At 43.4% G+C, this 21,277-nt stretch overlaps 2 protein-coding genes across 9 annotated transcripts in view; one reads left to right on the top strand and one right to left on the bottom strand.

The window, feature by feature from the left end:
• The first annotated feature begins 215 nt into the window (after window positions 1–215).
• LOC119020460 (bladder cancer associated protein) lies at window positions 216–5,162 on the top strand. Of its 2 annotated transcripts, none has more exons than XM_037099772.1 (2): window positions 216–371; window positions 2,481–5,162. In XM_037099772.1, the coding sequence occupies exon 2, from the start codon at window positions 2,684–2,686 to the stop codon at window positions 2,945–2,947; it is 264 nt and encodes an 87-aa protein (XP_036955667.1). In that variant the 5' UTR covers window positions 216–371; window positions 2,481–2,683; the 3' UTR covers window positions 2,948–5,162. The 2 variants fall into 2 exon arrangements, with proteins under 2 accessions (XP_036955667.1, XP_036955668.1); XM_037099773.1 differs by lacking the exon at window positions 216–371 and adding an exon at window positions 909–1,069.
• A 1,157-nt stretch (window positions 5,163–6,319) lies between these two features.
• Window positions 6,320–21,277, bottom strand: part of ripor3 (RIPOR family member 3) — a 55,385-nt gene continuing 40,427 nt past the window's right edge. For 5 of the 7 annotated variants that reach the window (XM_037099763.1, XM_037099766.1, XM_037099762.1 and 2 more), the window contains 18 exons: window positions 16,335–16,398; window positions 16,171–16,214; window positions 15,920–16,045; window positions 15,662–15,807; window positions 14,021–14,147; window positions 13,760–13,920; window positions 13,050–13,289; window positions 12,818–12,890; window positions 12,173–12,436; window positions 11,948–12,093; window positions 11,706–11,853; window positions 11,460–11,589; window positions 11,202–11,366; window positions 10,784–10,948; window positions 9,032–9,234; window positions 8,392–8,475; window positions 8,182–8,272; window positions 6,320–8,091 (listed from right to left, as the gene is read on the bottom strand). In XM_037099763.1, coding sequence (XP_036955658.1) covers window positions 7,991–8,091; window positions 8,182–8,272; window positions 8,392–8,475; window positions 9,032–9,234; window positions 10,784–10,948; window positions 11,202–11,366; window positions 11,460–11,589; window positions 11,706–11,853; window positions 11,948–12,093; window positions 12,173–12,436; window positions 12,818–12,890; window positions 13,050–13,289; window positions 13,760–13,920; window positions 14,021–14,147; window positions 15,662–15,807; window positions 15,920–16,045; window positions 16,171–16,214; window positions 16,335–16,398 — 2,478 coding nt within the window. In that variant the 3' untranslated portion in view covers window positions 6,320–7,990. Of the gene's footprint in view, window positions 8,092–8,181; window positions 8,273–8,391; window positions 8,476–9,031; window positions 9,235–10,783; window positions 10,949–11,201; window positions 11,367–11,459; window positions 11,590–11,705; window positions 11,854–11,947; window positions 12,094–12,172; window positions 12,437–12,817; window positions 12,891–13,049; window positions 13,290–13,759; window positions 13,921–14,020; window positions 14,148–15,661; window positions 15,808–15,919; window positions 16,046–16,170; window positions 16,215–16,334; window positions 16,399–17,412; window positions 17,437–20,405; window positions 20,609–21,277 lie in introns of those variants that run through there. The other 2 variants (XM_037099771.1, XM_037099770.1) reach the window with 2 other exon arrangements.

Raw genomic sequence — 21,277 nt, 5'->3', positions numbered from 1 at the left:
CTAAATATCTGTTTGTCCTGTGTGTAATGGAAACTAGCTGAGTATACACAGTATAAATCAGGCTTTGTTCATCAGATATTAAAGATTTATTCACACTGTCGCTCTAAAATATCTTTAACTGAAGATAATATGAGTGTCTGAACAAGTAGACACTATTAACAGGCTTCAGGACACAGTGCTGTTGAAGTGAAGTTAAATACATTCAGGCAGACCTCAGTCGTCTAAACCTCTTTGCTCCGCTGCATCAGGGGTCCTTTCAGCTAACGCTAATGTTTGTTAGCTAATTTGCTAGCTAGCAGCTACGTACGCAGTCACAGTCAGAATGGTGTTGATGGTTGTTGTCTGCTGAGAATGAACCCGAACAATGTCAGGTTTGTTTGCTTATTTTACTCATTCATGCAACACAGAAGTCGACTCGCAAAAATACGCCGATCTTTGTCATTGTGTTTATCTCACTGTGTTGGTTAATGTGCGCCGGAGGAACAATACATTCGCAAAATCTTGTGTTTTTTTTCTTCCCCAAGCTAACCCAGCTAGCTAGCCTCCGCTACGTGTAATTCCTTCTTCTACCGATGAAATGTTAAAACTCCTCTAATCTTAAATCATGCTAAACTCCGCTCCAAGCTGGGGGTTTATATACAATTTACAAAACACAACCCAATATTATATTTTACATAAACTGATATGATAACAGTTTTTAACCGCCAAGCAGAACGGTTCTGTTCCACTTTTAGAACTGGCTCACGCTGCGTGCTAACGTTACCGCCCACTGCGATGGATTTTTGTTGAGGAACGTGATTGTGGATGAAACAACTTTTATGTCAGAATCACATCTTGACAGTAATAGTTCATTGTACTGACGGTATCCCGAATTGATGAGCGCCCCTCCTGGGCTCTAAATTTAGTGTGTGTGACGTCTCATGATGTATTTGCTTCCAGTGGCGCGCCTGGAAACATTAAATTGGTAGATTTGTGAATTGGGTTTGGTTGCACCACTTTGTTCGTGTATCCTAGAATGGGATAATATTTGGTAACTTGGCGGTTCCCTCACCAACTTACATAAATACTGGTAAGCGAGGCCATTTTATTGTAACCTCAGGACCAAAATGTGTAGCGTTGTTCTTAAATTAGCATCGATATAATGAGTTAACCTAACTAGCATTAGTGCTAACTAGCTGCCCTGGTCATAAGTGCCAGTGAGCCCAGGTTGTCCCATTGAATGTTAGCGAATTTAACCCAGCAGGTGTGTTATTAGTCACCACTACCTGTCGTTATTTAAACACGACTGTGTTGTGAAGTTAAGGAGACATGAGGCGGTCAGTGAATGTTAGCAGCTGTAACTGACAGTAACGGCTTTTGTCCTTCAGCCAGCCGCAGCCAGTTCTCTTGTTGAAACCAGCCGCTTCAACGTGAACTCATTCACTCACTCACTCACAAATATTGACTCCGTTAAAACAGTACCGTCAATTTTTAGCGTTTCGTATGACTAACACAGTCCTATTAATGTGTGCAGATACTGCACATTAACCACCACAGATCTTGTATGGCAGCGTGGGTTCGCTTAGTGCGCAGCTAATTATTGTTAGCAGAGCGGCTAAGCTACCAGTAACAGGCCCATACAAGGAAGTTGCCTCTGTTAATACATGATGTTGGCTAAACGTTTACTTTTGAAAGTCATTAACATGGGCCGGGACACATATTAGTCACAACTGTGCAATAGTTTTGGACAATGGCCTTCTGTCTGTAAGGGTATATGTCTGAAATCTCTCACACTCCCCTGACTGACTTGCATGTAAGGTGTATTATTACCTTTTATTGTAATCATCTATAAATACATCTCTAAAGTCAGTGTTCACACTATATTACAGAGTCTATTTATATCCATACATGTGATGTCACTCCTAGACCAGCATTTATGAATTGCTTTTAAAGGAGTGGCAGTAAGCATAGAGGACTGCAGCCTAGGATTATTTGTTTACTGTCTATTTAACTGTGTGTTCCTCTTTCATCAGTTTTGTCTTGTTTTGTCTCTGAGCCAAAGATGTTTGCTTTACTGTTAAATAAAAGATACAGAAAATATTTAACCTTTGTTTAAAAGGCTGGAACCAGATAATGTTGACTTTTTTTCCCTCAAAAAAAAAACCCAAAACACTTAAACGACTAAATCGGTTATCAAAATTGTTGAAGTTTTACGTTGATTGATTATCACTTTCCAAACAAAAACGTTCCTTAGCTACAGTTTCTTGGTTATGGAATTTGCTGTTTTTTCAGGTGTGATGGTAAAAAAAAGTATATAGACATCACTCTGGGCTCTTGGAAAATGTGATGGCCATTTCCACTGTTTTATGGAACAGAAGAGACCAAACAATTGATAAAATAATGTGTTAAGTATTAGGTTAAGTGATAAATAATAGTGGGGTGGAGCATCAGTTTGATCAGACTTAGTTTGGGATATGAAATCTGTCCTCTACTGTTTACAGGGATGACCTGACGACAGCAACATCTGGCTTCTTCGACCTGTCCCTCCATCATCTCAGCTCTGTCGGATAGGACGACTCTCCCACATCATACCATCTGCTGAGTCTGCTGAATCCTCCTCCCTCAGAGGCCTCAGACGACCCTGGATTGAGCTGTAGCAGCCCCACAGAGAGCATCCGTCAGCGCCCTTCATAAAACAGAGACCATGTATTGCTTACAGTGGCTACTTCCTGTGCTGCTCATCCCCAAGCCGCTGAACCCGGCGCTGTGGTTCAACCACTCCATGTTCATGGGCTTCTACCTGCTCAGCTTCCTGCTGGAGAGGAAGCCCTGCACCATCTGTGCCTTGGTCTTCCTGGCTGCCCTCTTCCTTATCTGCTATAGTTGCTGGGGCAACTGCTTTCTCTACCACTGCCAGGATGCCGCACTGCCGGACGCTGCCCACGACCCAGCAATTGTCGGGACCTAGGAGAGAAAAGGGGGGAGAGATATCAGAAGGGGGGGAGGGGGGTGTGAAGGGTGACGAGGCATTGCTGGAGAATGATACTGCCATGCTGTAAGACAGGACGGACGATACTTTGGGGGTTGGAGACTAGTGAAGAGGCGGTGCTGAAGGACTGCTGGAGGAAAATACTGCAGAAAGAGAGAGCACTCAGCCAAAGGTGGTACTGAGGAGGAGAAGAGCCAATACCGGAGGATTATGAGGGGCTATTTTCATGCTGTAAAGACAGATTCGAATTTCAGGTTGTAGGAGGAGAGGAGGGGGGGAAGTGATGCCGCCGGAGACATTATGTGTACTTTTATTTAACAGGAAGAATGGGAGGGACGTCCAAACTTTAAATGCTGAGGGAAGGGACGTGTGTGAACTTGGTGTTCAGGAAAGAATTTCAGTTTCAGCAACTTTCATTCCAGCATTTGAATGAAAACTAGAACAATATAAACCCCACGTGTGACCACCGTGTTTCAGTATTCTGGTTCCTTTCCAACCCCCTGATGTGTTTGCTACCAACATCACTAAAAAGAAACGTCACTTTCCCCCAAAAACCTGTTTGTTCATTTTTAGGGCTGGGTTAAAGAAAAAAAAAAAGATTTTTCTATCTTTAATCGTTTCAGAAAATCCCAAATCAATCTTTCACTGAATGCCTTTTCCTGTCGATGCATGTCAGGGTCTGAAATTAACACTCACGAAGCACCAAAAGCAAAGTAAATCTTTCCAGGCTTTCGTCACACTCACGGATAGATTTTTAAATCAAAAATATCGTTGTGATCAAAAACTATGTTTATAATGCGTTTGGTGTAATTTTCAGGCGCTCTGCTTCAGTCCTCTGCTGTCTGCAAATGTCTTAAACACAGTCATCAATACTTGAATGGCCACAAAGATTGATTTAAAACAGGAAAACGTATTTAATTCTCCAGCCAACATCTGTCACTACCATCTTGTTCCTTCACTACAGTATTTTTAACAATTAGATGCTAAAATTGCAACAGTTCTCCATTAATTCACGTCTTAAATTATCCTAGAATCTCTTTCATATACAAGGCAAATTGGAAACGTAGCTGAATTCACCCTGAACTAAACGGAATCGAATTGGGACCTTGTGGATCGATTCAGGAACTCGGCGGCGACACCCAGCTCTGCTGATTTTATTTTATCCGATAATGAAAATGTTCCAAACCTCAAACTGCCAAACTCGAGTTGGACCTTTCAAATTTCCCTCGCGGCCACGCTCGCCTCTCAGCGCTGCACCGTTTCAGTTTTTTGACAACCAGTAAGTGTTAAAGTATATTTGCCATCTGGACCTGTTTGCCCTCTCACAGTCCACCCCGACCAAACTCTCTGTCGCCACTCTGGCTCAGCACACGTAACGCTATCCTGAAGGAGAGCACACTGACACTGGACAATCAATAACTATGCTGTGAATAATTCCTCTTCTGCCGCATAGCCACACAAAACGCACCTGAAGAAGGTGTTATAATGCTGAGAAACCGTCTGGTTGTTATTACCCACTGTGCTCTGCAGCTGCTCCTCGTCTTCCTCGTCTCCTCTCCCTCCTCTCGCCTCAGAGTGAATGTTCCCTACCGACCTACCAGACTCACCGTTTGTTTCTTTTTTTTTTTTTTTTTTTTTTGTGCATGGGTTGCCGTTAGTTATTTTTCAGGCATAAAAATTTCACATACAAATTTTAATTAATAAAAACAAAATGCTGAAAGTTTCCCAAGGGGGTTAAAAGGGAAAAAAAAAACTGTATGTATGTTTCGGGGTGTATGAAAGAAGATTTGTGTTCTGTGCGATAGGTGTGTTATTTTTTTTGTGCTCATGACATGCTGAGACGAGATGAAATGTGGGGATACACAAGGTAACGTAACAATAGATGTTCAGTATTTCCAGCAGCAAAAAGTAACGCAGAGCGCTGGAGGAGGAAAAAGGTATCGAATCTTCGCTGACAATAATAACTTTATTGTTCATTCAAAGGGCAACGCTGTGACGGAGTTTCCTTGTGTATCGCTGCTGTAAGTGTTATGTTAAGCTGTCAGACACGGGCTGCAGCGTTTATACTGTGTACCTATTGGTGTGTGTGTGTGTGTGTGTGTGTGGCCTCCTGTCGCAGTACTGAACATGCTCACTGCTGCATTATTGCTTTGGTTTTAATTTAAATAAAGTTTTTCCTCTCAACGTGTTAAAATGTGTAGAACTCCGTATTCTGGCCAACCATAAATGAAAGGTATTTTTGGAAGACTTAACTGTTTTTCTTCCATTTCTAAATTGTTTTTTGGGTTCTTTTGAGCTCTAAAAATCCTCAAGGAGCTGTTTGTAAGAAACGTTTTTGCTCATTTTCACTGGTGATTACTCCGACATTATTTTATACATTAATCGATTAGTTGTTTGGTGAAAAATGTTGATCAGTGTTTCCCAAAGCCTGAGATGACGTCCTCAAATGTCTTGTTTTGTCCACAACCCAAAGATATTCAGTTTACTGTCATAGAAGGAAAAAAAAAACAAAACAAAAAAATTATATTTAAGAAGGAGGAATCAGGAATTTTTGCTTTTTTTTCCTTCAAAAAATGACCTTAGAAATCATTTGCAGTCTTCATGATGCACGTTAGCACCTTTTTAAATTTGAGATCAGAAACAGAGCAGCAACAGTTCACGATGAATCATTTTTAATGCTCATAAAAGTGAAACGCTTCCTTTCTTGTAAGTACAATATAAAGTCTCAATAATACACATTTCTGTAAGCAATATACATCCAGTTAAAATAACACATAGCTGTTGAAACCACAGTTTGATGCAAAGGCGGTACCACGTCAGAAGAATGTATAGAAAAAAGATAAAGTGAAGAAACATGAGTCACAATTACAAGTGCGTGTCAGTGTGTAACCTTGAACTTGACTTTTCCTGAAGTTAACTGTGTACATTTTGATTCGTCCCTGCTCTCTTAAAAGTTGTTGCTTTGTTTGTCTGATACTGTAATTTCAAGTGGCATGATACGTGAGGTTACGTAACAAATCAACAAAAAACATGAATGCTGATCGTGCTGGTGATCACACAGAACAGGTGTTTGGTGTCACGTAACATAACGTGGCACCTGAACAAAATAAATCATTATAGCTCTAAAAAAATCTGGTCAGGACCAAAAAAAACCTCACAAGCTGCTGGGGAGATATGAAAGTTTGTAGACGATTATGTGCTGTTGAAAATAGTTCTTGAGGACTTTAGTTGTCCTCTATTTTACATCTAGTTTCACCGTGAGGTTGATATTTGTGTTTTTAAGTAAAATGTCTCAACAAAAAGTGGCTCATTTCCATCAGACGTTAATGCTCTCAGGAGGAACTGCTGTCACTTCGGTTTTTATTTAGCACGAACACGAGATAACAACTGAACTCTTACACGTCCAACACTTTGGTTTATGCAGGTTTAGATGCAATGTGTGTATCTAATGACCAAATGTTAGCATGCTAACATGTTTAACCAGGATGGTAAATAAACATGTTGTGACGGTAAAACAATGCAGCATGCTGAGTCTAACCTTTAGCTGAAAAAACTTGTGTGTGAAATTGTGTTTCTACGTAGTAAATGCTGGCATGCTAACAGATCAAACCAAGATGGTGAACGTGGTTTTACCCGCTGAACATCATCATGTTAGCATGCTGACGTTAGCATTTAGCTCAGAGAACTCCCTCCTGTGCTGAAGGACAGCCCCATACAGCTGCTAGCCTGCCTGAAGTGTTGCTAAATCCTGTCCTACACATTCTTACTTCCTTCACCCTCCTGTCATCCTTAATTTCTTGCAAATATCTCTATGATCCTTCATTATTGCTCCTCTTTCTCGGCTTTCCTTCCATGCTACCATGAAAAACAAACACACAAGAAGTCCTGCAATCGAATACATTTGTTTTTGCTGACTGTCGCTTCCTTCTGATAAGTTCTTGTTGTTGCCTCTGAGCCATCTGGTCCTGCAGGACGAGACTGAAACAAACCAGGCAGAGAATCTTTAAACACAGCTAAGACCGAACCCTGGATCCTGTTTATATTCTGAACAAGTTCATTCTGACTCTGCATCTAAAAGAAAATGGACAAACTGTGTCTTAATGGTGCAGCTGTGGTTTTGTTGAGGATTCACTGTGAGAGGAAAATTATGTAATTTTGATCATTTTCTGGTACCAAAATCTGTGACGAGCTGTCAGGGCTGAAGAGAAACCTCATGTGACTGAGCTCCTCTTCCCATGCCACTGTATTGACCCTCCAAACATTCCTTAAATGTCCCAGCCTTAGAGGTCCCAGGTCAGTTTGACCACAGCCAAATCTGCACTGTGGGCAGAGAAGGCGTCCTCAGGTCAGGGCCTTCGTCCTGAAGCAGCCAGCAGAGGGCAGCACCTGCCTGCGTCTCAGTGATCACACACACACAGCTGAGTCCATTAACAGTGATTACACACCGATCAGCCGCAACATTAAAACCGCTGACAGGTGGAGTGAATGACATTGATCATCTCGTTGCACTGATGTGTTCTGCTGGGTGAACCTTCAGTCTTCACACCCACCAGCCGGTACGAACCCTCAGGGATTTATACGCCTCTTATCGAAACATTTGATGAAATAACAAGACGTTTCTCCTTCATCGTCCAACAAAACCAAGATGCAGATGTTGTTGTTAGTCCCAAAAAGAAAACAAAAGCAGAAATCAACTTTAAGCTGCACCGGGAATCTAAGCAGGTTAAATAACTACAACAGGACTCTTTCTGCATATTAGAGCAAAAGAAAAAAAAATTAATCCAAGATCCCAGTAAAGTCTCTTCTTTGGTCGAAGGATGAAGCATGATCCATCCAGAGAAAGCTAGAGGCATCTTCACATCTCCTGCACTCGGCTCTTTGGTTCCGATCTCTCCAAACAAAATCAGAAAGTTCGATGCCTCGTGAGTTTTGTTTGCGTGTCGTCTCTCAGCCTGACAGTCAGGATCATCGAGACTCTTCGTGTCGGGTCTCTCCGGCCTTGTTTCAGGTCCAGACTGTGTCCTATAGAAATGTAATCTCCGTCTCTTGGTTCTGATACGCCTCCTCCTCCATCTCAGTGTACAGCTGGTCCATCCTCTGGAAGGCCAGGTAGCCTTTTTTACCTGCAAGATAGATGAACAGATGGAAAATATCATAAAACTGCAACATGATGAAATGAAAACAAGGGGAAAAATAATCAGTAATGTTCGTACCAAAGGAGAGGACGGTCTCTCTGACAGCGCTGCGGAGATCCTCATCCGCTGACCTCCATAAATCTGCGATGTGGTCCACGCTCTCTGTCGCCTGTTAACACACACACACACACACACACACACACACACACACACACACGATTATTGACGTTGATGATGTAGCAGTTGGTGGTGAAACTGAATTTCTGTGAGTGTCGCTGTGATTCTCACCCTGAGGCACTTCAGAGCCAGACAGGAACCTTGTTGGATCCGAACATCGGCGATTTTCAAACTCTCTGTGTAGTAAACGACCGCCTGGAGGAGAAGAAACGATGATGTAGCTGATGTAGAAGCTGCACCGTTATTTGGATTCGCACAATGCAAATACGTCAACCTGCTGCTGTTTAGTATGTGTGAAGTCTTCCTCACTATAACTAAAGCCAATGTGGAAGTACCAACGACTGCAGCTCCTCTAACGGCCACCAAACGAGTAAATCCCCATGAGAGCCCGTGTTAAAATGTCCAACTTTAAAGCAGAAGAGAGATTTACTATGTTCATCTTCTCAGTCAGTGATCAAATCAGATCAGATGCGGATGTGAAATGTTCCTGATTTAATCAACGTTAAAATCACATAGGAAAGTAACGAGGAAACCGAGCAACTAAACAAAAAGTTACACTTAAATATTACACATTTAGTGACTGACGACCACTTTGCGACTACATAAAAGCCTTTTAAACGTGTGGTTGATGTTGTGAAAGTGTTTATTTTAACCCCAAAACGCGATCTTGCCATAAACCAAACTGAAAATAATACGTTCAGAAATCCTACATCAAGACTTCTGTCTTCACAGAGCGGACAGTTTGTTGTACCTTGTTCCTGAAGGCTTTGCAGCCGGCGGCCCTGCAGAGGCAGCTGACGGCAGCTTTGCAGACTTTGTGGTTGGAGTCGATCTGCAGGGCGGCCAGAGTCTGCAGCGTGCATCCCAGTGGGAGGAGCTCCGCGATGGACCGCGCCCTCAGTTTATTTAAACCCCGCCTCCTTTTGGGACTCCTCAGGGCCGACAGGATGTACTCTGAAACACACCGGCGGTCGTAATGAGGGAATAATACGCTGCATCTGTTCAATGCTGGAGCCAATCACAGCGTTTTCATCAGCACACAGCCACAGTTATTTTTCCGAGCACCAACAGAACATCTTTTCCTCATTTTTAGCTTAAAATCTGGGGTTCAAAATTCCTCCTTGACATTTCTGCTCACACTGTGCAGCTCATCAACAACTCTGAGATGTTTTTAATGTCTTTTTTTTTACAACTCAAAAGAAGTAATTTCCATTTTATCTCCCTCGGCTCTTTGTGCTACTCGGTGTTGAAAAGTTGAGTTGAGTTAAAAACAAACAGCCGGATTTTTATTCATCTCCCAGATTGAATTAAGCACCGAAACACAGTTTGTTGTTTTAGAAGATTTAAACGTGTCGATCCATGAAAACCAAATGTTTGCAGACATCAACAGGCTGCTGCCACATGAAGGAGGAGAGGAAGCGAAGAGGAAGGAAGGAAGGAAGGATATTATGGTAATAAATTAATCCTGAATGAAACTTGAAAGATATTTTACGAAGAGTTGTTGTTGTTGTTGTTGTCCCCCACACACACATATAGACACACGCACACACACGTATACACACACGTACGTTCACCCCGTTCAGTTTTGTGTAACCGTTTGTCAGTAATGTTGACAGATGGTCCAGTTGCCTTCAGAAAGCGGGAATCTCTGGAACGTTCTCAGATCCTAAAGCTCGCGAGTTAAACTATAACAGCATACTGATCCTTAAATACACACACACACACACACACGCGCACACACACACACACACACAAACTTTGAAGACACATGTTGAGTGTGATGCGTGCTTTAAAGAATCAATAATGATGGAGTTACAAATAAATGAAAACTGTTTAATGTTCTCTTGTGGCCCTGAAAACCAATTTTCTTGCACATCTTTTGTTCCCAGAGGAACAACTTTTTACCACAAAGTGTTAATTTCTCTTTTTTAATTTCTTTTATTTGTTTCTGTCACGTTTGAATGAAGTGTGTTTCACAATGATAAAATGACTCTTTCTGTACATTGAGTCTGGTTGATTAATCAGGTGGTTCCTACATTATACACTTAAAATAACAATTTGAGCCTCTCAGTGACAAAACACGAAGACTTAATAGATGTTCAGGTTTTAACACCTACATTTCTGTTGCATGTGCTCTGATTGTGTGTGATTGGTTGCAGGTGTGTGTGGTTGAGTGCGTGCAGGTTTTCCAGGGAGCTGATTGGTTCCTGCCTCGCAGCCAGAGGTTTTAAAGGCTGCCGGCTCTTCCCACTTCCTGTGGATCTCTCGTCTCTCAGCTGGACTGTCAGTGTGTCTGTTTGTGGTCTAGATGTGTTTTTAAAATAAAACCTTAAAAAAATGCTTTGCTGCTACAGGGTGGAGGGGAACAGGAGCGTCTCATGTAGCCTCAGGGTTTCCCCTTAAAAATACTGGAGTTCCCATTTTATGTTTAAGATCTGAAAAGATAAAACTAACGTGTGACGTGTGAACCTGAAGGCCAGAGTTTTAAATAAAACAGCTGTACCTTCTTTGGAGAGGCGTGAGATGTGCTCTCCCAGCTGCTGGACGCTCCAGCGCTTCAGATACACCGACAGCTGGAAGAGGGTGACTCTCTCCGGGCTGCAGACCGGCCGAGGGCTGGGCACCATCCGACAGGCCGCCTGGAGCTGCTGCAGGAGCTGAGAAAACACTGCAGAGGAGGAGAGAGAGAGAGAGAGAGGAGGCGGCTCAGAGTGAAAACACTGCAGAGTGTGATCGTCAGCGAGCAGGAGATGACATCGGTCACTGCTACTGCAACTAACTATTATATGAATTATCAGGAAAAAGCGATAAAAGCAAGAAAAGTTTGTAATTCCCTGCAAAGTAAAGAAATGATAATGAAGGAAATAAACACCCAGATTTTGGTGTTTGAGTAAGAAAGGTGGAATAAGGTGCTTCTGTACCTTTCTCTGATTGGCCGGGCTGCTTGGCCTTCACCTTGTGCGTGTAACGTTTCTTCAGCGTCCTGGAGAAACTTTCCGAGTGGCAACAGAAGGGAGAGCTGCTGTCGGCCACACACTCCTCCCAGAACAGCAGCACATCTCTCGTCCTCTGGGCCTTCGGGAGGACTTGAAGTAAAGACGGGAGGGTGTTTACCTTCACGTACGCCACGACACTTCACAGATTTGATGTAGTAAACACAGATATTTTTTTCGACTCACTGTCTCGTGCGGAGATGCTGTCGTGCTTCTCCAGCAGCAGACAGCTGACTCTGTCCAGGACTTCAGCCTGCAGAGCCGTTTCCTGCAGCAGCTCCCTCCTCGACGGGCTGAAGTCGGTCGTTCTTATCAGCTGAGGGAACAATTTGTTTGTTAGAATTTAAAAAAAAAAAAAAAAAAAAGGAGCTGAACAAAAACGTTGTTAATGTGGACAAAAGGCTCGCGACATGCTAGAGAAACACTCTGCACCTGTAGCAGGATGCAACATATATCCAGGTGCGTCTCTAGAGCCTGGTCAAGACCCCAATTCCCAGAAGTCAAAGGGGCGATAACCAGTTCTTCCTCAGCAGTCAGCTGGTTGAGCTTTCCCAGAGTGCTCTGCTGCAAAGAACTGATGCTGAAAGGATAAAAAGAGAGATGAGTTGTTTCACAGTACATCAGCGTGTTCTCCTCTTCTTCTTCTTCTTCTTCTTCTCCTTCTGTGAACTCACCCGCTGTCTTTCAGCCTCAGGCTGCCCAAACACGAGGTGTCATCATCTCCGTTGAAGTCGTTTGACAGGAAGTCAAAACTGCCCAGGACTTCCTCCACAGCCAGAGTCTCCTCTGATGATGAGCTCCTCAACAGAGAGAGGTTGTTCTGCAGGAGGACGCCACAGAGCGTAAAGATCACACACATGTTCCCTTACAGGTGTGTGTGTGTGTGTATAAGTACTCACCTTTAATATGGTTGACAGGTGCAGTATCTGGTGTTCGAGGGCTCGCAGCTCCTTCTCAGAGCAGCTCTGGTTCTGTAACGTCTTCTCCAGCTCAGCGATCAGAGCTCCCAGCCTGACGGCCTGAGCCCTCCGCTGGGCGCCGCTCACCCCCGGCCTCACCTGAGCCGGAGCTGCAGGTGTGGGTGAGGACGGGGACACAGCAGGGGGCTGGGCAGCCGGCGAGGGCGAGTCAGGGGCAGAATATGACTGAGAGTCTGGAGAATCCTGGAATAAATGAGAGGAAGACTGAGTTTACCTCTTTGCTAATAACATCAGCTGTAACATCATCGCTCTCGTCGTCTTGATTAACATGCAGGTCCTGACACAGTGAGAAAAATAAACTCAAACATCAGCTAGTAGTTAGTTTAGATCAGGACATTTCTCAGGTCCAAACACCCACAGAGAGCTCATGATGTTTTGACATTTAGACGTTGACTAATTTAGAGTTTATTTGTGTTGTTTTAGTCAGTAATGGTGAGTGTTTGTGTTCAGTGATTATTGGAAAGCTTCCTTCTGTTGAGTGCAGCTGTTTTTTGCTCCAGGACTTTAAAGGATTGTTGAATCACACTTAAATGTAAAAAAGTTTATTTTATTTTATTTTTTTACCTTAGCCACACTGTTTGTCTCCGGCTCTGGATCTCCAGCCGTGTTCTTCCTGAGGATGTCAGGCGTGCTCGACCTGTATTCAAACAAAAAAATATGCAGTAATATCAAGTAGTGTTTCTACAAGATGAAGCATGATGACGTGTATAAGGAAGACAAAATATTCCATGATAGCTGCTTTAAAGGAACATGATAATTTCTTAAGTTCTAGTTCCTTATTTGAGTTCATGCTCACATCTGTAGAGCCAGCAGGGAACCTGTTTTACTCTCTGCTGGCGTAGAGCGAGAGTCTAACACACTGCCCCACTCCTCCTCGCCATCCTTCTCCTCCTCCTCCTCCTTCCTCCTCCTCCTCTCCCTCTCCTCCGCAGAGACCTCCAGGGATCCTTCCTCCCCGAGGGACAGCTGAGTCTGACTTCCACCCAGACTGGTGCCTCCGCTGTGGCTGGAGGGGTAGCTGTGAGTCCGCTTCAGACTGTGGAGGAAGAGATTTGTATACGCGATTTGTGCATTTTTGTCTCAGAACTATTTCTTTATTAATCTCCCACAGAGAGGAAACTGATATTTATCCTCTCATTTAAATCTTTGTAAAAGGTCCCCAGCATGGAGGTCAGGATCCTCCGTAGCGTCCCAAGATGAACCTCTAGAGTCATAAATTCATTTGAATGGTGAGAAAGAAATAAAAAAAACTTGTTTCGGGAATTTTTTCTGGATACTTTCTTCTCTTCGGGCCTCTAAAAATGCCTCAAATCAGACAATCTGAGTATGTAAATGACTCTTTGGTTGAACTGATTGTAAGTAATGATCTCAATAAAACAAAAACTGTTGTGAACTGAAGCTCTAAAGAATCAGGATGACATTACTTAATCTCTTCTTTTGCTGAAAACACCAAGACACGATAACACAGGTGTCATCCTGTCATGCTCACCTGCCCAGATCACATACCTGAGGTTATAGGCGCTCTGCGGGCTGTGGTTTGACGTGATGGAGGCGTTTGAGGGGTCCGACAGGTAGCTGAGCAGAGAAACTCCTCCTCTGTTGTGTCGGCTTTTAGACACCAGCGACGGGAGGGAACCCTCTCGATCCTTCAGCTCGCGCACCATCGACTGCGGAGGAGGAAGACGACAAAACAAAGACATCAAACTAAAGCTCCTGAAGTCAAACTGTGCGACCTGTTTGCTGTCAGCAGCCTCTGTGAATACTCACGATGAAGTACTTCTCGGTGAAGGACGGCGTGCTCGGAGCCGTCCAGCTGTAAACTGAACTCTTCCTGCTCGACACCGACTGCCTGCTGACGGACAGCGGCCTCATCTTCTCAGAGCTGTCGAACGGACTGAACGCACAAACACAAACACAAACACAACGATGTTTCATAACACAATAAAGGAAAGACAAAAACTAAAACACAGAATATGATCTCTTTAAACGTCTGCAGACAGTCACCCCTGAGTTTGCAGCGCAGCCACAGTATTTCATTTGTGTAGGATGACTTTTTTTCTAAAGTCACACAACCATTTTGTGCTGAAGCCCACAGCTTTTTCTTTTACCTGAAGCTGCTCAGCATTCTCCATCCTTACTCTTCACTTATGCTTCTTAGAATCTACATATTTCTGCATTTTTGTGATCAAAATAAGTAAATACTGCGATTATTTTGCTGATCTGTGCTGTGCACATGGCATGTGTTCCCCGTCCGTCCATCCCGGGGAAAGCAAATCCTTCTTCCGTCTTTCTTTTTTCCACCATTAAAGATTTTTGTGTGGAGTTTTCCCTCATCTTGAATCGAGAGTCTAAGCACAGACGCTGTCAGACGCTGTGTAGATAGATAGATGTAAAGCTCCTCCAGGCAAATTCAAATTTTATTGATTCAGGGCTCTAAAACTAAAACTGACTTCATTTAATCATGAATAAGAGTTTTTTATATGCAGCAGAAAGACTGAAGGAAAAATCTGAAATGTGTGACTCATTTTCAGGCTCAAAAAAACATTGTGTGTGTGAGTGTGTGTGTGTGTGTGTGTGTGAGAGAGTTCAGCAGCCATGTGCGTGTTTGTGTGATTTTCCATCTCTTTGGGGAAAATCCATGAAACGTCCTCCACCTGGCGCCTCTGAAACCCTGAAATGTGATCTGTCATGGTGCAAGGGCACAGGAGAGTGTGTGTGTGTGTGTGTGTGTGTGTGTGTGTGTGTGTGCGTGCATGAAGTACGCTCTGAATTCAATGAGCTGCTCGGCGACAGCTGGCTCAGGTTAGAGGTACGGCGGACGCAGAGGCAGAGAACTCTGACAACAACAACAGAAAGTGGATGTGACTCTGTAATAATCCAACACATCGTTCGTTTGTTGTTTACATCGTGTTGTTTGTTGCTTGGCTTTGATTTACTGCAGTGAACATCTGGTGAAATAAGAGGAAGGAACCTGTGCAAATCAAAGAAAAGAAAAAGCGAACGTCTCTCTCTCTGTTCTCTCTGTCACCTCGTCTGAGAGGAAGATGTCTGCTGTGTTTGTTCACCAGCTGCACTTGTCGTCCGTATGAATCATCATTCGACACCTCGACAGGCTGCAGAGCTGCGGGACGCGACGAGGGGCCACAACTCCTGAGGCCGAGGCGAAGGCTCAGAGAAAAACGACCTCATATTTTACGCTACAAATTCAATTTCCTGACACAGCTGTCCACACCCGCTCCCCTTCACATCATCCAATTATTCCGCTTTCCTTTCTGGGAACATCTCTGACTTCACCATCACCTTCAGCAGATCTCGTCTGTTGTTGTCACAGACGACGTCCATGCCCGTCTAGATTAAATCATACTTGTGTGTGTGTGTGTGTGTGTGTGAGGACGTGTGTGTTCATACTTCCAGGTGACTTCCAGCTGCAGTTTGATGGTTCCCAGCTCAGTGATGTCCACCAACATCAGCTGCGGCTTTGCCACGAAGAAGTCCGCGCTCGCACACGTCACCATGCCAACCAGCAGCCAACCCAAACCCTTCGCCTCCGTCACCTGGCAGGAGAGATGTGACAGGTGAGAGAGCTGCACACATGCCCAGATACCTTGTACACGTCAATCAAAAGTACAAATAGTAAATATAAATGTATACGTGTGTGTTTGTGACCTTGATCTCAAAGTTGTGGTGTATGTGCGGGAGGAAGACCATCTCCTCTTCATCCCAGGACTGCGTGTCGTCTGACTCGATCCTCCCTCTGATCCTCCATCGCTGGCGGCCCAGCCGCACTATCACCTGGTCATGTGACATCATCAAGACATGACATCACCAATCACCAAACGTCAGTTTGTTTGCATGTCAGGGCTTCTCGTTCGATTTGTTCAAGCTCGTGATTTTCATCTTGAAACAGAGGAGCTCACCTCGTATTGGTCTCCAGGGCAGAGCCGAGCGAAGCCAATCAGACCTGGAAGTGATAACACATGTTCAATATTTAGAAGATAACGTGTCACCGGATAATCTGTAAACTGCTCTGGGACCGTGTGTGTGTGTGTGTGTGTGTGTGTGTGTGTGTGTGTGTGTGTACCTTTCATTTTGATGTGCAGCTCTCCGAGGAGGATTTCTAACTCTCCTTCCATCACTGACATGTCCTGCAGAGAGAAGGAAAAGAAAAGAGTGGAATTTTAGAAAAGGCAAATAAATCTTCAGCTGGGAGACTTTCACACTTCTTTTTTTGTTTTCTGTAACCCTGTTACACTCTTTTCTTCAGCTCTCCTCTGTACAACGTGAGGTGAAAGGTCGGGGTCATCTGCTGGACATATTTCCAGCAGATAGTTGTCAAATAAATTTTTTCAGCTTTTCGACCGACAGATGATCTTTCTCCTCATTTTATTGATGTATTCGCTGCTGATTTTTGTTGGGGAAAAGTTGTTGTGCTGGTCAGTTCTTACTCGGTATGTAAGGAGAGAGCTGGACGCAGAGCAGAGCCAAAGCTTAAATCTGACGTGATCCGATGGGAGGGAGATCTTAGAGATTAGTTTTTAACATTTGGGATTAAAAACTGATACTGATTATTCTACCAAAACAAAGTATTCCGATGATAAATTCCTGACAAAGAACTTGAGCGTTTCCTGTAAGAGTTGCAGACGAACCAGCAGCATGTGTGGAGCAGACTGCTGCTTCCTGTGTGGGCTGATGTTTGACTGACGGAGGTCACGGCTGTCGGTCACACGCTGCGATCCCGAACTCAAATAACTTGTGAAAAAAAACCAACTGGGAACCAAGTGGCCAGTTTATGAGTCTTGTAGCACCTAAATACGCCCGTAAACATCCCGACTAAACAGAGTCGGACACACGTGGTAAAAACACCGGAGTCGTTCAAACTATCAGTGTTTCAGGATCAATCGGAAGTCGTGATTCTGAAGTTTCTACAATTTAATTGGACTTATGATTGGAAATCCGAGTATTATCAGTTCAATGAGTGCTCACTCAAAACTCGTGTTGACCTGCAGGAGACCAGGCTCAGTTTTTTGCGGCTCGTGAAGAAACCTGTTGAGTTTTTAAGTGCCCGAGGTAAAATGTAAACACTTTCCACGAAACCTAAAGTCTCTTGTCGGGCCAGAAAAGGAAATGTTTCCAGGAAGAATCAATTTGAAATATCTCACCTTCATAATCCAACATAATCTTAGATTAGAGGAAGCTGGTTGAATCATCTTCTGGATAAAACTAATTTCATGACTGTGTTGCTCACAGTCACGTGAAACAGACTCATCTGCAGCAGCGGTGTGGTGATGGTTAACATTTCACTGAACCAATATCACGCCATACGAACCATATTGATATTTCTATAATCGGAGGAACAATTAAATCAACATTAATTCGTGTGAAACCACCTGATGTGTTTGACGACACATCAGGACTCCAGCCGTGTTTGTGGCGACGCTGCCAGATGTTTTCCTCGTCCTCACCGAGCGGTTTTATGTGACTAAACCTAACCAGAACATAAACACGGCGCTGTCACCACACGCAATTCAAAGCTGAACCCAAAGAAACTCACATTTTCAACATAACTGTGGTTCTGCAGAGACGTAAGCTGCAAATACTTGTTCTGGCAGTTCGGTCTCAGAAAACTTCACATGACGTGTTTCAGATTTTTCTGGGGATTTTGTCCGATATCAATAGAAGTGATTACTGTGAGGACACCCAGTACATATATGCACTGTTTCAGTGTGTGTGTGTGTGTGTGTGTGTGTGTGTGTGTGTGTGTGTGTCAGATGACAGATGTCAGTGTTACATACGGAGGTGCTGACCTCTCTGAATTGAACGAACATGTGAGTTCTCTGCATGTTTCTTATCTGACGTCTGACCAGAACAGAGAATTATCTGTGTTTAGCCAAGAACTGTGTTGGCGTACAATTTATATTTCCATTTCTGCTACTTTATACGTTTGAGATAGAAGTCAAGCTGACCGTGGAAGATTGTTTTCTTAATATTTATATATATTTTTGTGCCTTTTCTGGACTTTACTGACAGGACAGCTTGAGGGAGGACAGGAAGTGGGTGAAAGAGGGGCGACAGTGAGGACAACGCCTCTGTATCTGGGTCGCATGTCTGCCGACTGATCTTTAAAAGTTTTAGTTCTGTGGTTCCCAAACCTTTTCACATCCAGGACCCTCAAAATCACACAAAACGGACCACATTCGACCAGATTTTGTCCCGGGGGTCGTTCTGATACTTAGACCTTCGTCATGTGATCCAAGATAACGAGCGTAGTGGACAGAATGTGTATGAAGCGGATGGTGGTTGTTTGAGAATCAAGACAACGACTCCCATGATGCCTTTCGCTTCCATTGTTCTGACCTCTAACAGCAGATGTGACGTACTGTGTGTGTTTAAAACAAGTAAAAAGTGTTCAGGCTGACGAGCAGAAGGACGAGAGATCGAAATGTTGAGGGAGGATTTTGGAAAGCGACCATATGAAGTGAAGAGTGAGGAGGAGGAGGAGGAGGATATGAAGATAATAAACAGAGAGAGAGACGGAGGGACAGACGGGGTATGAATGAGTCTTCAGTTGTCTGTTAATGAGCCTCGGCCTGCGGTCTCACTGCGGGACCATCACTCACACAGCACATTATTTCCCTTGGCAGCGTCGTGACCGAGCGCGGACGACGTGACGGATACGTGGCGACACTTTTTGGCCCGGGCGCGTCTCAATCGCAGCTCTTTTAGCCAACTCGCTCTGGGATCATTCAGAACACAAACAAACTGTGGTGACGAAATTATCTTTTGCAGCGTCACTGAAATATCTTGAAAAAAACAAAACAAAACAAAATTTATGGAGCATTTCTACAGACCGTCGAGTGTTGGATGAACAGATTCCTTCAGCTTCCATCACGCTGCATTCTCACACAACCATGTAATCATCAATAACTTTATTAATCAAGTGTTTGTCTGGATGTTTGTGGCTGCAGCTCAGTTTACACAGTATTTCTATCATGTAGGAATGATGTGGTGTTATATTATCATCAGCATTTACTGCGTTTTTTCTTCGCTGTCTTTCCATTCTGTGTTAAATGTTTTTTCAGCAGTTATTTTTGACCAATCAGAAAAATTTGCTGTTCTCTTCTGAACCTAAAGACAACTTGAACGTCGCCCGTGTTCAAACTCAAAGTGACATATATGATCATAAAGCACCGATTTTTCATCATTTCCTGCATGTTTCAATTTGTTTGATCATTATTTTAGTGTCATTTCTCACAAGCGGTTGTACATTTTCTCATGAAAGTACAATTTTGTGGTATTTATACTTTACTTGAGTACTTAATACCTCCAGTCTTCTACAGTTCTGAGGGAATTATTGAACTTTTCACTTCTCTACATTCATCTGGCAGCTTCAGTCAAATTTCAGATTAAGTTTTACACAAAGAACAAATAAGTTTATAGTATCTTATACATATATTCCTGATGTTTAAGGCTCGTGTCTCACAAAAGAGACATTTCCTCTCTAAGTTACGGGGTGAAGGATGAGATGAGCACTTCTACTTTTGATATTGTAAGTACACTTCACTGATAATACTGCAGTACAACCAACAAAAATATAAATATAAGTGTAACAAGCTGACAGGTGACGTTCATCAGTTTGCTGATTAAAACCACATGTTTATTTCAGGGGTGTGTTTTGTTTGAGTAACAATCAAAAGCCACGGTCAAATGTGCAGTTTTATCACAAAACTGTCAAGCAAATTATAAGAAATTCAAAATGTTCAACAGGTGTGTTAACATCAACTATTTTGCCAGAACTAACTGAGTTTATTCAGCAAATTTGTTTCCGTCAAACAAAGTGTGAGCGAGTGTTGAATCTTCGACTTTCTTCTTAACTTTTGCTCTGACAGTCTGACAGTGAGTTACAGTTACACAGATCTCTACTTTCTTTTTTTAACCCTCTTATCTTTCTGTTTTACTTGGACACACATTTCTTTCTTTTCGCTTGAATGAGCTTTAATGAAAGATAAAATAACCTCAGCCCTGGTTTCAGACGTGATGAATCTGCTAACGACTCCTGCAGCTCGTCTGTTTAACAGATGCTACCTGAAAAGACCGCCGAGGTTCTTTCGGACTTTGCTGACTGTTTTATAAACACATAAAATGCTGCACTGACCTGTAAATATAAAGAGAGTGGAGATAATTTAGGATGTATTTGCTAAAATTACAGCATTAAAAGCTTTAACTGGATTATTGCTCTTGAGACTTTTGACCCGTGTCTCAGGATGCTGGGCTGGTTCTGGGTCAGGACCAGAGACAGGAAGTCGAACGCTGACTTCCAGTGATTCATCGTACAGGTGATGATGTCATGCGTGACCTCTTGTCAGCTGCACACATGGTCAGATCACGGCACAGCGGTGATTAATGTGCTGCACCTGAGACGCATTTTAACGGGGCTCAGAAACAAGGTGCAGATGAAACACAGTATATTGTGAAGACAACTAAGAAACACACAGTTTATCGGCTTATTTCCAGCATTTATTACTTCGACCTGAAGGAGTTAATTTGTCCAGAATCTGGCTCAGATATGAAAAGAGTAATCAGAGGAGATGTGGTCCAGTTACAGTGAATATGGCTCCTGACCATTTGACTACGTCTCAATCTAGGATCTGCATCTTTTGAAGGATCATTTGAAGACCAATTATGTCAGAACACCACGCGAAGGCTGTCCTGATCTGAAGGCTCCTCCAAATGCTCCTTCCTTTCGACATCGCGTGGCGTAGATCGTCTCTTTTGCGGGCCTGGGCGCCAGAAATCGTGACGTAAGGGTAAAACATGACGTGACGCAACCGGGAAACGCTCCAAAGGTTAGACCGTCACATTTAACAACGGCTGACTCTCTGAGGACTCCAGCTTCGAAGGATGCAGACCCTGAATTGAGACACAGCAGTAGATAATGCCAAGCACTTTAAACCTGACTTTGAAAGAAGTATTATCTGTAACATCTGTGCTTCTGTTTCACTTCAAACCTCCTCGTTAGGGCAGAAA

This window comes from Acanthopagrus latus, chromosome 6 (assembly GCF_904848185.1).
Source record: "Acanthopagrus latus isolate v.2019 chromosome 6, fAcaLat1.1, whole genome shotgun sequence".
Classification (NCBI taxonomy): Eukaryota; Metazoa; Chordata; class Actinopteri; order Spariformes; family Sparidae; genus Acanthopagrus; species Acanthopagrus latus.
The sequence above is the reverse complement of the archived record's forward strand: the minus strand, read 5'-3'. Positions and strand labels throughout refer to the sequence as shown.